At 38.8% G+C, this 16,449-nt stretch overlaps 1 protein-coding gene across 1 annotated transcript in view; it reads right to left on the bottom strand.

The window, feature by feature from the left end:
- Positions 1–8,918: 8,918 nt before the first annotated feature.
- The window catches only part of HS1BP3 (HCLS1 binding protein 3), a 44,081-nt gene continuing 36,550 nt past the window's right edge, over positions 8,919–16,449 (bottom strand). The window contains exon 7 of the mRNA XM_070955754.1: positions 8,919–9,510. Within this exon, the coding sequence (XP_070811855.1) occupies positions 9,264–9,510 (247 nt within the window). The 3' untranslated portion in view covers positions 8,919–9,263. The remainder of the gene's footprint in view (positions 9,511–16,449) is intronic.

The following is a 16,449-nucleotide window of genomic DNA, read 5'->3' on the forward strand; positions in this document are numbered from 1 at the left end:
ACACTTTTTAAAGGTTTTGGCACACCAGGCCACATTTATTTCAATGTATTGCGTCAGGGGTTAGAACGGATGCATCCATGGGAGGGAGGGAGCTTCTTCATTCTATAGGTCAGAGGTGGCAACTATGGCCCCTTCACAACTTGTGGACTCCAATTCCCAGAATTCCTGAGCCAGTTGAACTCCACAGGTCATAAAGGGGCCATAGTTGCCCACCCCTGGTATAAGTCATTGAATGCTATCATTTCTCATTGTGAAGATAGCTGATGGGCAATTTTTTTTATCCACACATTATAGATGCCAAAATACTCCAACATCTCTTGATAATATCTACAGAATGACAATATTAAAATAAGTGGTCAGCATCTCACAAGACTGCCAAATCTTTCAAGATTTTATTCCTGATGTCTCACAAACCTTCAGTAGTTTAGCACGCATCTGTGGAGGATATTTGATGGAGGAGGGTGAGCTTACAACATATGGCAATCTTAGGAAAATTTGGTGATTCTTGCAGATCTTTATAATATCGGTCTCCTCATTCTCAGCTTGATAGTTGGTTGCGATGGGATTTTTTTCCCTATCTTTGTTGTTATCCCAGGTGGAGTAAGATAAAATAAGAGTTAGAATGGAACATATATGACTGGAGTAAGGTAAAATAAAAGTTAGAATATGAACATAGTCTACATATAAACATATGTGAATGAATGGGTACATGTTTCTATGTGTTTTTAAGGGGTCAATATTTTTTGGTTTGAAGTATGTATTGTGTGCATAAATCTGTGCAAATGGGCATATGTGAAATATCAACAATGTTTCCATGAATCCAAATGTTGTAGTGGATAAAATAAGCTTTGTGAACCAAGCAAATTACTATTTATTCAACAAGTCAATACACAAACCATGCCTCAGCATGTGTGATTACAGCTTGTGTTTATGTGTGGAAGTGGATGTGGAAGTGTGCATGTCTGCACATAAGAATGTGTAAATGTCCCTCAACATCTTTATTTGTTCATGTGGCCTCTTCAACAGAAATATTTCAACTAGGTTGTAAAAATTGCTTGCACCTCCATATTTCCATGAAAATGCATAAAGTAATTAATGTTGACGTGCTTAAATTTGATTGATGAAATAGATACTATACATGCCAGCAGTGTGTGATAGACACGCCCTTTAATAATCTTCAGATGATGTGGAACTATGAAAATTTCTCCACATTACATGGATATTTTAAAACAATGACATAATATGACACTGAGCCCTGGTGGCGCAGCAGACTAAAGCACTGTTATTAACATTCAGCTGCCTGCAATTACTGCAAGTTCAAATCTCCCCAGGCTCAAAGTTGACTCAGCCTTCCATCCTTTCTAAGGTAGGTAAAATGAGGACCCAGATTGTGGGGGCAATAAGCTGACTTTGTATAAATATACAAAAGTATGAAGGCTATTGCTTAATGCATTGTAAGCACCCTGAATCTCCGGAGAAGGGCGGCATATAAATCAAATAATAATAATAATAATAAAGGCTGTGAATCTCACTAAAGATTAACCAATAAATAATAATAATAATAATAATAATAATAATAATAATAATAATAATAATAATAATAAGTGGAAAATAAGAGCATAATATACACTCTTGTCCACTGTCTCAAACTCAGGGATGTTGTTTTTATATCGTTTGTATTTAAAGTTTTAAAAATAAGAAAAGGTAACACAAATCAAATTCAGAAGAGAAAAAGGTTGGTGAAATAAAGTTCGATTGTTGTCTTTTCCTCATCCAAGTCCACAAATGCCCTGAAATCAATCCACAGCTTCAAGTCAGAACCTGATTTTTGAAACAGTGTTTATCATTAATAAATAGGATGCAACAACAATGCCAACAAACTCAAATCCTTCCTATATGGTTGTCTCAGCCTTCCAGCCTTCTGAAGTCGGTAAAATGAGGACCCAGATTATTGGGGGGCAATATGCTGACTCTGTAAACCGCTTAGAGAGGGCTGTAAAAGCACTATGAAGCGGTATATAAGTCTAAGTGCTATTGCTATATAAGGAAATGGTAGCTCAATAAATAATTCTTTATTAGACTAAATCCAACTTTTCCTCAATGAACTCAAAGTTGGCCGCAGTTCCACCTTTATTTTCCCTCCAGAACCAGTGGTGGGATTCAGCCAGTTTGCACCTATTCGGGAGAACTGGTTGTTAACTTTCTAAGCAGTTCAGAGAACCGGTTGTTGGAAGAAATCTTATTTTGTTTTTTTCCACTTTACAGGGCTAAAGACAGGAAGGAAACATTCTGGTGTAGTTTCTAGCCTAATCTTTATTGTCCTGCTTACAGAAACTGCCTCTCTGGTTAACCCTTATTACATTGTAACAGCTAAGGCGAATCACCCATCGACGTGAGTAATGTTGAGTTGGCCACGCCCACACAGTAACATGAGCACCAAGCCACGCCTACCCAGCTGGTCATTAGGGCAGAGAACCGGTTGTTAAATTATTTGAATCCCACCACTGCCCAGAACTCTTTGAGGTCCATTGAGCTGAAAGGAGTACTTAGCCCAAAGATACCAGTGAGTTTCCATGGAGGAGGGGCTTAGTACCTTCACTGCTCTAATATGAAGCAGTATTTCTGAACCTCAGCAACTTGAAAATGCATAGACCTCAATTCCCAGAATCTCCCAGCCAGCATGCTTTAAGACATCCATGAGGTTCAGAAACAGGGCTAAAGTCAAGTATTATGAAACGCATGAGACAAAAAACCAGGAAACAAATTCAGAAAACCCTCACTGGTTTCAGCCCCTGCACTACGTCAGGGATTCAGTTACTGGAATGGTTTTGTAGCCTCATGTTAATCTCATGTTTACTTTGTAAGGGGACTGATACGATTCTTGATGCCATGTTTATTTTTTCATTTTCTCAAACATTTAGTTACAGTACAGTATTGGAATGAGTAACCCAAGATGAGACGCCGAGAAAACATATGTGCTGTTAAAAAAAGATTGCACTGAAAAATTCACCAATGTGACTTTTCTCATATGGTGATGGAAAACTGGCAAGCAGCAATGCCCCTTCTCTGTCTCTTCTAAGTATTTGTTTAAGAATAGTGCCATCCTCTAGCACAGGGGTGCCAAATTTGATTTCATTGAGGGGCGCATCAGGGTTGTGTTTGATCTTGGGCGGCTAGAGTGGGTGTGGCCAAGGTGGGCATGGCCAGCCTCCATGTGCAGCCCTCCTGAGCTCCGTTTTCGCTGGCAGAGGAACCGCGGGCCAGTCCTTTGCTGTTTCCAGGGTGGCCCCGTGGACCAGATCTAAGCACCTCGTGGGCCGGATCCAGACCCTGGCTTTGAGTTTGACACCCCTGCTCTAGCAGAACTCAATAATACCACCTAATGTCTGCCTGGGGCACCGAGTCGTTTAATCTATCCAAGCATTAGGATCATCAAAAAAAGTTTATTTCATCTCATGAAATGAAGGACACCCTGGCTATTTGATCAACTGATAACATTTAAAGAACTCCATACTAAATGCATTTGTACAATCCTACCTTGTCTACTTTGGCCTATACAGCATCCCATCCAGTAGTGGGTTTCAATTTAGTTTGCTACTGTTTCGCTCGTGTGCGCAACACTTCTGCGTATGCACAGAAGTGTCTGGCCGGGTGGGCGGAGCCTCCTGCCACCGCCGCTACTGGTTCACCCAATCCGGGGCAAACTGGTAGCAACCCATCACTGATCCCATCAGTTCAAAATTTATCTACAATAAAATAGAAAACAATGTCTGGGTTCTACATCAATTTTATTCAAACTATTCTGCACAAGGCCGGTGTCTCTACTGGAAGTTGCAAGCAGGATGTAAAATCAGTGCATAGGAATCTGTTATCAGGAATGAGTGCTGGGTGTTAGCAAAACAAAGCAGGTGAAATCAGGAGATACAGTCACAGATCAGTGAAGCAAAGCAAGGTCAACATCCAGGAATCCATAGCTCAAAAAGCAACTGTAAGAAGCTGAAGTACATAATGGAGATTGAGTTTTGACTTGTTAATTCTTGGCACTTGACTGAGTTTTTAACAAGACATACATAGAGTTAGGACATCTCCTGCAGCTATAGCTACTCTGGTTCCAGCTTGTTCTGATTTGAATTAACTGTTTTCACTTGGCTGATTTAGTTGACTGAAAACTTTCCATCTTTGGCTTTCTATCTTTATCCATGTCTTTGTTCTTATGGACTTTGGGGCATCCAACTTTTTTTCCCTCCTTTGGGTCAGATATAAGCCGATTGAACTCCTCCTCCGCAGTTTCCACATCAGACGGCAATTTATCTTGAATTTCATCCTTCATCCTTCATCCAAGTTGTCAGAGTGATGTTTGAAACCAGCACAAGATGGCCTCCAAAATGTCCTCCAGATGTTTTTTTAAAAAAATTCAACTTTCATGATCTCCAGTTGCCATGGCCTGTGTCCAGAGATCTGGAGACTTGTGGTCCAAAATGTCTAGAGGGCATAAAAGCGCTCATTCTTCATAGTACAGCCAAGAAGTTATTGTTAGGAATCACCCTTCTGGACTGTTTTGACATATCTGCTGACTTCAGAAATGGGATGTGCACAGTCCCATAGTCATTTTTAAAAATGGCATGTGCTAAACTTTTGAGCATATAAAACGAGGTACTCAGCAAAGGTGATCAAATAAAGGCTTGCAAGTTATTTGAACATTTCTTTCTGTGTAGGCATAAATTGCAGAGAAGAATGAGTAATGCCTCTGCCTGCCCTGCCCCCCCTAATATTATAGTTCCATAAAATTATGACTAACAAAGGAATAAATAGCACATCTGCTGGGATCATCAAAGCAGAGTCAAGAACTTTATAATTGCATTCTTAAGTGCCCATTGAACACATCAGGGTTTATTTCTGGGCAAATATGCTCACTATTAAGCATAGGCGATGCAATATTCCATGCAGATAGAAGAGTTATGATAATAAACAGTATGATTAGATTTTATCATGCTTCTTTGTTCTCCCTATATTTTTCAAGAGCTATAAGTCATTGTTATTCCTGACTCTCTTAGTTTTTAAGTTTGCAGTTTTCACATGGAATAATCGTTTTCTTATTTCTCTTACAGCTTTTACAGTATCAATAGAACATAATTTCTGACGGCACAGAAAACGACCCAGTATATTCAAAAGTAAATTATTAGAAAGCAAATTTGCAGTGGTAACAGTCAAGAAGGAGGGAATTTCTTTCACTGATGGAAGCATCTCATGAATAGAAATCCACTCTTGATACCTTTTCAGCAGGAACAAATTCAAGGTCCTAAACATTTATGCTTTTTGCTCTGGCAGGAATGGGCAAGCCATGACCATCCAGATGTTTTGGGGCACAACACTCTATCACTGTTATTCATGCTGGCTTGGACAGCAGACTTAAGATATTATTTGCTGTCCAGAATGATATAGCTGAGCAAACCAAGAAGCGTTGCCACTAATTTTGATTTATTTCTGAGTACCATTTATGGCTTAATTCCACGTCTGCTTAAGTCGTAAATCATTAGTGTCAGTGAGCCATTGGGGCTCTTTTGGATGCCAACAGATATAACTTTAGGAAACTGTATTCCTCTCTCAGCTCAGCAGTGGTTGTCTTGGGAAATAGTTTTTTTGGCCTTAATTCCCTAGCTGCAATGTTAAAGATTTATTTTATAATCCTGTTAGCCAAAGGACCTATAACAGAGAATTCAGGCATGAAAAACTAAGCAGTATTTGATCTTAAAAGGTCTGTTTTTCCTTATTCAGTATGATTAAAATTCTTTGTAGGAAAACTTCTCAGTTTTCATCCACTTTCTAAAGGAAGCCTTGCTGAATTCAAAGGTCCTTACCTTTTGGTTCTAGTAGTTCCGTTCTAGTTGCTTCACCATTGTAGCTTGCTGTTATCACTTTGCAACACTTAAGAGTAACAAACCACAATGCCTATTATCATCTTCTCCCCAGCTACTTTTCTGTATTTCACTTCCTTTGAAGTTTAAAATTGCTGTAACAACTAACTGTCCAACAATTGTTCCTCCTGTTTTATTTTAATTGATTGGCCAAATAAACAATGGAATAGCCACTTGACTTTTAGGCAGTTAGCCGAATGTCATGGATGATGTTAGCATTTTTTTTTACCCAATATATGAATTAAAATCTTAAATCAGGGAAGGAGAGGTTGATGTGGGCATGTTGTGTTTTATGGAGTTAAACGACTCTTGCTTTGTAAGTCTTAAAACAAAGTCCTTTTTTGTCTTTATGGGGAAAAAGGGGAAAACCAGCAAACAATGTAGGTAGTCCTTGACGTATGGCCACAATTAAGCTCCACATTTTCATTGCTAAGCAAGACAGGTAAATGAGTTGTGCAACCTTTTGGCCACAGTTGCTAAGCAAATTGCTGAAGTTAAGTGAATCACTTCAGTTGTTCCCCTATTGACTTTGCCTGTCAGAAGCCAGCTGGAAAGGTTACAGAGGGTGATCATGTGACCCTGGGACACTGCAGCCATCATAAATACATGCCAGTTGTCAAGTGCCTGAATTTCGATCATGTGACTATGGGGATGCTACAAAACCATTATAGCAGGGGTGGGCAACTGTGGCCCTTTTACAACCTGTGGACTTCAACTCCCAGAATTCCTGAGCCAATTTGGCTGTCTCAGGAATTCTGGGAGTTGAAGTCCACAGGTAAAAGGACCACAGTTGCCCACCCCTGCATTATAGCATCCTCACAGTCACATGATCAAAATTCATGTAAGTGTAAAAACTGGTCAGGAGTCACTTTTTTCATTGCCATTGTAATTTTGAACAGTCATTAAATGGTTGTAAGTCAAGGATCACCTGCACACAATACATAATCTTATATACTGTAGCTCTTTTTAAAATAAACAAATTCTTTCTTCCAGTTTAGTCCAACAACTTTTATTGTGTATTTATTCCAGCTCATCTCCCAAAGGCAAAATATAACACAGAAATATACTTTATTATGTAAAATATGTTTCCAACAAAATACTCAGGGCAATATACCGTATGTTGTATCCCGAATGTAAATCATTATTTTAAAATTAAAAGCCTTCAATAGAAACTACAAGGAAATATAGAAAAACTTTAAAACAATTGTATGGTTATCATCAAGTCACAAAAGTAAACTAAAGAGACAAATCTGTGGAATTCTATTTGGGGTTTTGATATGATGACATAAAAAGTACAAATCAGATATCCTGTTGAAAAACAGAATTTTAAAGATTCTTCAGGATATCAAATGTTTTGCAACATTATCACAGGAGATCAAATCCAATTACACTGTCACAAATCCATACATTCTACGGTGCTTGTGCAACCAACCATTTCTAGTTTTGATTCTGCATTCTTATTGGATCACTTATCTGTGATTTTGACTGATTTTGACTCTCTCTACTTGACAGGAGAACAGGCAATAGCATAGGGCCGGAGAAACAGGTGAGTCTCATTTTTGGCACAGCCAAACCTACAAGACCTCTGGGAAGGCCACAGCTCTCTCTTGTCTATATCTATTTGTCTTCTTTCTCATGTTGCAGGTTGTTTCCCCAACTGACCATAACTCAACTGCAGTCAAGATGTTCCTCAGCACTAACCTAGTTATATTTAGAAAAAAACTACACCAAGATATTCATGGTACCCCTTGTCTAGTACTGTACTGCATGTAATACAACATTTTTAAATTAGGGATTGTTTTTAAGGATACCATTTAGGACCAATGTCAAAAATACTTGAGAAGTGATGAATGTAGGCTTTTGAGAAGAGTTGGTTACAGCTGGCATGGAAGAAAGGGATGTTTGAAATAGAAAAGGGGATAATGAAAAGAGGGCAAATGGGTAGGGGCCACCCTTTTGCTGTGCATTTCTCTCCTCTTCAATTCATCGCCCCTTACAATAACAGCTTTCAACAGAAGAAAATTGTCCATTCTGATTGCAGATGAGAAAAGATAACAAATAGTACCATCCTAACTAACTTCTTTTTTATTTTATTGCACCACCTTATATTTTGTTCCAGACACGTTTGTTATTTACTCCTCAAGGGAAACGTTTAATACTGTATTAGTAGTGTTTAATCATTTCATTTTATTTAAAATAAAGCATTATATAATTATAAACGGAACACTATGCATTAAACATGTACATATTTTAAAGTGCTTTAATTGCTTTTTTGCATTCGCTCAGTTCTAGATTCAGAAAGCAATCCAGACAGGTTAACGAGTTATCAAATATTTGGTATTATGGCTTAATTCACTTTGTTGGGGCTGGGTGAAAAACATAGGATGTTCATATAAAAAGAGTACGCTGTCAAATAATTAATTAGCTCTTATCTAATTCAACTATCATATCTAATTCAGCTATCAAAACTGAGATGTTGCTGTTCATTTTCCTAATCATGCCACAAGCATTGGGGGCTTGGCACCTAACAAATGATACTTTTTGTCCCACCGAACAATAATGCGAAATACAAGTCTTTAACATCAAAAAAAACACCCTTCTTAACGCTGATGATGGGACTATCTCCAAATTACAAAGATATTAAAAACAGCCATCATTCACATCATTATTCTGGAATCTCTTGCAGACGCTTTCCCTGCCATATTCTGCAGACATTTCAAGCTGGCTCCATTATACCACAAAAACCTACCATCTGATCAGAAAATTGAGAGACAAATAAGGCCATTCATACAGAAAGCACTTAGGCAGGCTCCCAAGGATCTAGACTCAATGCATTATAACCCTTAAAGGAGAAATATGACTCTGAAAAATGCTTTTATGCATGTTCCTTGAACTTCAGTGATATTTTTCCAAGAAGTTTTGAAAACTATCTGGAAATAAACAACTTCTATTCAACAACAACAATTCCAGCCTAGTGTCAATATTTAATCCAACTGTGCTAGTTCCTTTTATTAATTTTGACCTCCAATATTTTTCAAGCTAAATAATAATCCATTTGCTCAAAGGTTAGCAATATTCTTTTTATCGGCTCAGTTCTGGCCACAGTCTTTTACATTTTTAAAAACAAGGCATTGTTAATTAAAACATTGTGGCTCTGTGGCAAAAACTTCATAGCTTTTTACAGAATTCTAACCCCAATATTGTTCCATTGTTTTAAAACAAACCAATGGAGCCAAAGGACCAATCAAAATGGCAACCAAGGACACAGGTCCAAGGCATGCTAGACATCCAGGACGCAGGTGGCAGATGGAAATCCTTCCTGTGAAAAGTCCACGAGCAGCAAGCGCTTCAGAAAAGGCTTGGTTCTGCACTACTGAGAGATTCATTTTCCTTAATGTATTTGAGAATGTCCATCTCATCCATGTTTTGGATCTTCTCTTCCGCCGGCTGTCCCGTTCTGGTTGGAGAAGATGAGAATTTTTTCTCAGGTATCACCGGCTTCCTAGGTATTGCTGGCTTAGATGCCACGTTGGGTTTGGGTTTAAGCTTGGGCTTAGAGCTCACCTGCAACATTTTTTCAAAATCATCTTCCACCCTGAAAGAAAAAAGAAAGTATTTTATTTGAGCAAGTCCAACATGATACAAGTAGTCCTCAACTTACAACAGTTTGTTTAGTGACCGTTCAAAGTTACAACAGCACGGAAAAAAGAGATTTATGACCATTTTTCACACTTAAGACTATTGTAGCATCCCCATGGTCATGTGATTTACATTCAGATGCTTGACAACTGACTCACATTTATGACCGCTCTAAGTGTCTTGGGGTGTTGTGATGTGATCCCATTTTGTAACCTTCTGACAACAAAAGTCAATGGGAAAGCCAGATTCACTGAACAACTGGGTTACTAATTTAACAACTGCAGTGATTCACTTAACAAATGTGGCAAAAGAAGTAATAAAACAGGGCAAAACTCACTTAACAAATTTCTCCCTTAACAACAAAAATTTTGGGCTCTATTGTGGTCGCAAGTTATTTATTTATTTATTTATTTATTTATTTATTTATTTATTTATTTTTTATTTATTTATTATATTTATATACATATACTGCCCTTCTCCCGAAGGACTCAGGGCGGTGAACAGCCAGGATCGAATACATAAATATAAAAGTTAAAAACAATTTAAAACCAGATTAAATACTTTGGCTCAAAATTAAAACATCCCATTAAAATCCAATTTAAAATTTAAAACCGTTAAAATTAGGCTAGCCCAGCTTGCTGGAATAACAAAGTCTTCAGGGCACAGCGGAAGGTGCGCAAGTCTGGGATCCTCCGTACCTCCGGGGGCAGGTCGTTCCAGAGGACAGGAGCCCCCACTGAGAAGGCTCTCTCCCGGGGGGTTGCCAGTCAACATTGTCTGACCAACGGCACCCCGAGGAGCCCCACCCTGTGGGAGTGTACTGGCCGGTGGGAGGCTGTCGGTAGCAGAAGGCGGTCCCATAAGTACCCAGGTCCTAAGCCATGGAGTGCTTTAAAGATGTTAATCAGTACCTTGAATTGCACCCAGAAGACCACTGGGAGCCAATGCAGCTCGCGCAGGAGAGGTGTTACATGGGAGCGCCCCGCCGTTCCCATAATCACCCGCACGGCCGCATTTTGGACCAGCTGGAGCCTCCGGATGCTCTTCAAGGGGAGCCCCATGTAGAGACCATTGCAGTAGTCCAGTCGGGAAGTAGCGAGGGCATGAGTGACCGTGTGCAGGGAGTCCCGATCCAGAAAGGGACGCAACTGGCGAATCAGGCGAACCTGATAAAAAGCCCCCCTGGCCGTCATATGCTCTTCTAAAGACAGCCGCGCATCTAGGAGGACACCCAAGTTGCGAACCCTCTCCGTGGGGGTCAATGACTCGCCAATAGCCAGTGAAGTTGAGGACTATCTATAGTATATGCCTGTCTTTCTCTACCCATTACAGACATGGCGAAGGGCCACATTCGCTTTGTATATGGGAGTTTCAAATGCAAACTGCTCACTTAATCTTCAGGTGATAATCAAGTACAGATAGTCCTCAACTTACAACGCAACAGTTCATTTAATGACCATTTAAAGTTATCAAAGTGATTGATGACTGTTTTTTCATACTTATGACTGTTGCAGCATGCCCATGGTCACGTGATCCCAAACTAAGACACTTGGCAACTGACTCGTATTTATGACGGTTGCAGTATCCCAGGGTCATGTGATCACCGTTTGCAATCTTCTGACAAACAAAGTCAATGGGGACGCCAGATTCACTTAACAACTGTGGCAAGAAAAGTCATAAAACAGGGAAAAACTCAGTGAAAAAAGTCTCACTTAGCAACAGAAATTTTGGCCTCAACTGTGGTCGTAAGTCAAGGATTACCTGTACACTCTTAGGATACCAGGAAAGTGGGGAAATAGTTTCTCCAATATTCCTGATTGTAGCTGCCTGGAATCATTCTAATAAAGGGAGCATAAAGTTTGGGTTACTTTTCCAAGACCATCCCAAACAACATGGGAAGGATGTTCAAAGGCCATCTCCCAGTCACACCTACTTTCCAATATCACAAGCCCAAGAATTCCTGTATCTTGTAAGGTTTCATGTTGCAATACTTGAGACACCCTTGGGACCAAAGGATAAAATTAATATCAGGCAATTTCCTGGGCATCTGAATCCTGGCAACTGTCTAAATCAGAGCTGGGCAAACTTTTGGTGGCTATGAGCTTTCTATTTTTTGAAAGGGAAAGACCTGCACTCAGAGCAGCTATGCTGCAAAGTGAAAACACATCTCAGTTGCCCCTAAGTGGGACTTTCCCCCAAACTTTGTTTTACTATGCACTTCCTTTTTTAAAAAATGATATTCAGCTTATTTCTTACCGTACTTTACTGTACATTAAAGAAGGGGTCTCCAACCTCAGCCGCTTGAAGACTTGTGGACTTCAACTCCCAGAATTCCTCAGCCAGCCATGCGGCTGAGGTTGGAGCTCCCTGAATTAAAGCTTTTCAGTATATTCTATCTCCAAATGACAGAAAAGGGAGTCCCTGAGGCTAAATATGACCCCCGGTTGTCAGACTGACCATCCTGTTCTAAACAGAGGAAAATGTAGGCTAAGATGAGGTTGATTCTTTTCCCCATCCTGAACGACAGGGCAGTAGCCAAGCAGATTTTTTTCATGTCTATATCCAGGTGCTTTTCTATTTTTAGTTTGTGCAGCCATGTGAAAATATTGCCCCAATACAGTTGACCAGGCTATTTTTGGTAACATTGTCTTATGCTCAGACATTCACAATCATTAAATTATCGGTATGTCAAAAAAAGCATAACGAATGTGGACATTGTATTACCGACTGTTGGCATTTAGAAAACTCTGCGTGGATTAGGTACAGAAAAATCCTGATGAATCGTTAATCTTATAAAAGAATGAGATCTTTAAAAATCCAGGCCCAATATGGAAGTGGGGACTTTAGCTTTTGGCAAGAGAAATGCAACTTTGGAAGGTATGAATTTCATTATATTTTATGGAGTCAGAAAAACAAACGAAGCGTAGCAACTGTCTGAAAATATTAAGCAATGTCATCCGATGGAAAAAAATGTGTAGCTGTTATTTAAAAGAGATTTATAAACAGCTCAGACATCTATGGACTATTTTTATTTAAAGGTTTCTAAACAAAGAAATCTACGTTCTATTTTTAAATCTAAACACATTAAGTCCACTTTAAAAAAGGAAACACATTGTTTGAATATCTTATCGTAATACTATCGTGATTTAACTTTGGCCTACTCTTAATGGAAAAATATCTATGGCTTCTAAATATGCCAAAAAAAATGGAAACACAAGATAATTGCTATGTAATGTCCAAAGACTATAACACACCACAGATGTAGTACTATTGAGCCAAAAGAGATCCTACAATGGGGAACTGCATCTCATCCATAGAATAAAAAATAAATGTATTCATCTGTACAAAGCCACTGTATCTAAAGTATTTGTTTTAGGGATAAGAACACATTTGGTAAATAATTGCATTTCTGATATGAAAGCCACAAGAAATTATCTCAGCAATCACGTATAATGGCTCAAAACTTGCAGTGTAAACACAGAAACTTATCTGTGTTGAAAATATTAATGTTGATCCCCCAAAGGGTACTCATAACTAAGAAAGATAGATTATCATTCAATCTCACTAGATTTATTGCAAAGAATAAAGAATGACATTAACAGAATCCTGGAAAGTGGACATCAGCCCCCATTTCCTGTATTAACAAGTACTTTTAAGGTGGTGCCTTAATTTATCGTATTCCTAACTGCCTCTTGACAGAAGCGAGATGTTATTACTTATATGCCTGATAAAGAGGAAGGAATCTACAGATGTCTGGTTCTGCAATATTTTACAAACATTCATTCTCATTCTCAGGTTCAGAGAATTCCATTACACTTAATATGGACACTGCAGGTAGTCCTTGACTTATGACCATAATTGAGCCCAGAATTATAGTCATAAGCCGTCCCACCATGTGACCACACCCAAGTTTATCCTTTTTGTAGCAGTTGTTAAATGAATTATTGCAAACCCATTAGACATTAAGTGAACCCATTGTCTACAATGGGCATTTCCCCCCAGAAACTAGAAGTAAACACCAATTTCCAACAACAACAAAAATAACCCACTGTAAATCATAGTCATGTATGGCTGATTGCCAAATAACCAAAAAGCTATCGTGACCATAGAGGAGAGGGGGTAGTCATTAGAACTTTGAATCAGGGTTGTAAGTAGCACTGGGGAGGTCTGTTACAACTTTGAACATTTGCTAAGTGACCTGTTGTAAGTCAAGAATGACCTATACCTGCTCGATCAATGAGACCATGCGAAGCTGCTGTAAGCTTACCATTCTCTCCTCACCAAGCTTTCCACTTTAAAGAGAAAGTGTTTTTCTACAAAAACAGAATATCCTTCTGACCTGTAAGGCTGGGCTCACTTTTCTAGCGGGTCCTGTCTTGTAGAAGGCGGCTTGTAATTTTGCTGACACGCTGACTCTCCATAAGTGAGGATTTTGATCAATTCTTCAATTTCATCTTAATTCTGAATTGCTACAGTTCTCTCATTCACTGAATATTTATCTGGCTTTTACATAAAAGATCTCCTGATATTTCTCGGTAGTTAAAGTGTGAGCCCTTTTTCCATTGACAAAAAAGTCCCCTGTTCCCAGAGCAAAAAAAATAATATACTGTAAGTAGGCCTTAGCTAGCCATACAGTAAGAGTGATTTCAGCAGGTATAATTCTCTCCTTACTCCTATAGCAACTTGACCTTATAATCTTCTCTAATGAAATTCTTTATAAAGCAGGCATCTATTTGTAATTCAAGAGTTATGGTGTTTATTCATATATTTAATCAACCTTTCAAGGCTACTGTATTTCCCGGCATCCACCTGTGTTTCTCTGATGAGAAAGGAGGCAGAGAAAATTAAAGAGCACTGAGGAACTTGTTCAGAATTGTGAGATCAATAAAAGGTTCCTCACCGGTCTATAACAACAGCGATCAAGTTGACCTATCAAATCAATTGATGTTTGAAGCTCTGATTCCTGAAAAATTGTTGGCTGCACTTTAAGAGGAGATTGAGGTTTGTTGTGACGCTGGCAGATTATGTTCAAACTAGCATTTTTTCTGAATCCCCGCCATGATTCGTTTGTAATTGCTAAACGTTATATGATAACAGGCAAGGCAAATATTTAATATAGATATCATTATAGAAGCCAGGTGTGTGTGTGTGTGTGTGTGTGTGTGTGTGTGTGTGTGTGTGTGTGTGTGTGTGTGTGTGAAGCCTCCAGTCAAGTCCCTGGCTTGAACATTAATCCTGCAAAAAAATGTTTGAAATTACAAACCCAATGATTATGATAATTGCAGTTGTCAAGCAAACATCAGTCGGGGGAAAAAAGCCAGATTCAGATAAAGTATGATTTCCTGCTAAGATGGTCAACTGAAAATTAAATTAATCCCTACTTTAAATCCGTGATCTCTTTCACACAAGGCAGCATTTCTTAAATAGGACTGAGGTAGAAACAGGAACTTGGGTAAAGGATACAAGGAAAGATTTAAAATGAAGTTGATATGCTTTAGGATTATTGTCTTCTGGTGCCAAGCAATGTCTGAACAAGAAGGTCTGTTGGGTTTATCTTTAATCAGTTAATTAGAAGTAATTTTCTGAGGTAAGCTAGTTAGAGTGAATTCCCAGTTCTCTCACAGGTGCCCTCAAAATGCACTGGATTATCAAAACCCTCATCCATCCATTATACTTTGCCAGAGGCCGTGGTTTTTCACACTTCAGTTGAACCTGTAATCTGCAGGTTCAGGGAACATGATGGGCATCCAAGTATGGACACCATGCTAGAAGACCTAGGGTTAGCAGACCTGGTGGCTCAGCAGACTGATAGCATTGTGATTAACACCAGCTGTCTGCAATTACTGTAAGTTCGAATCTCACTGGGCTCAAGGTTGACTCAGCCTTCCATCCTTTCTAAGGTAGGTAAATTGAGGACCCAGTTTGTGGGGGCAATAAGCTGACTTTATATAAATATACAAAAGTATGAAGGCTATTGCTTAACGCCTTGTAAGCCACCCTGAGTCTCTGGAGAAGGGCGGCATATAAATCAAATTAAAACAAAAAACAAAAAAACAAGAAGGTCCATTATCCAATTTCCTGTAAGGATCAAACTAGAGGCATACAGGGAATCCACAACTGAACAAAATAACATGACCCTCCATAGTTGTGGAATTTGAGCAATTAATGTTCAGAAATATGCTTCTGCTTCCACTTCTGGAAATATTTTGTAGCTATTGTAACTAGTAACCATTCATAGCATTGTCTTTTACAAATATATCTAAATTAATGAACGAGAGCCAGATGGTGTAGTGGTTAAGGTACCAGGCTATAAAGTGGGAGATGGTGAATTCTAGTCGCTTCTTAGGCACAAAGCCAACAGGGCGACCAACTTTCTGCCAATCACTTTCTATCAATCCTAGGAAGAAGGAGGCAATGGCAAACCTCTTTTGAAATCTTGTCAAGACAACTGCAGGGATTTGTCCAGTTAGTTACCAGAACTCAAGACTGACATGAAGGCATAAAATAATAAAATAAATGACTATCATTATATTTGGGGAACAAACTTCTATATTTAATCATTATTCACTATATGAAGAAGAGTTTCCTTTGTTCTGTCCTGAATCTGCCATTAAACAGTTTCAATAAATAACTTCAATTTCTGTCATGAGAAAAGGGCACAAATTCTATTCTTTTTCTCCATCCATTATGTGTCGTTTTATAAATTTCTATCATGCCCTCACATTTGTTTTCCTAAACAAACAAACAAAAACCTGCACAGTAACTTTTTACCTTGGGAGAATTGTTTCAGATTCCAGGGAAAAAAAGGAAATTATATAATATAGAGGCTAATATAAACCAATACCTAGAATTAATTTAGGATGCCTTCATTTTCCAACCTTTTTTGTTAGCAGAA

This window comes from Pituophis catenifer, unplaced genomic scaffold, assembly GCF_029215685.1.
Source record: "Pituophis catenifer annectens isolate HBS135680 unplaced genomic scaffold, rPitCat1.0.hap2 SCAF_1, whole genome shotgun sequence".
Taxonomy (NCBI): Eukaryota; Metazoa; Chordata; class Lepidosauria; order Squamata; family Colubridae; genus Pituophis; species Pituophis catenifer.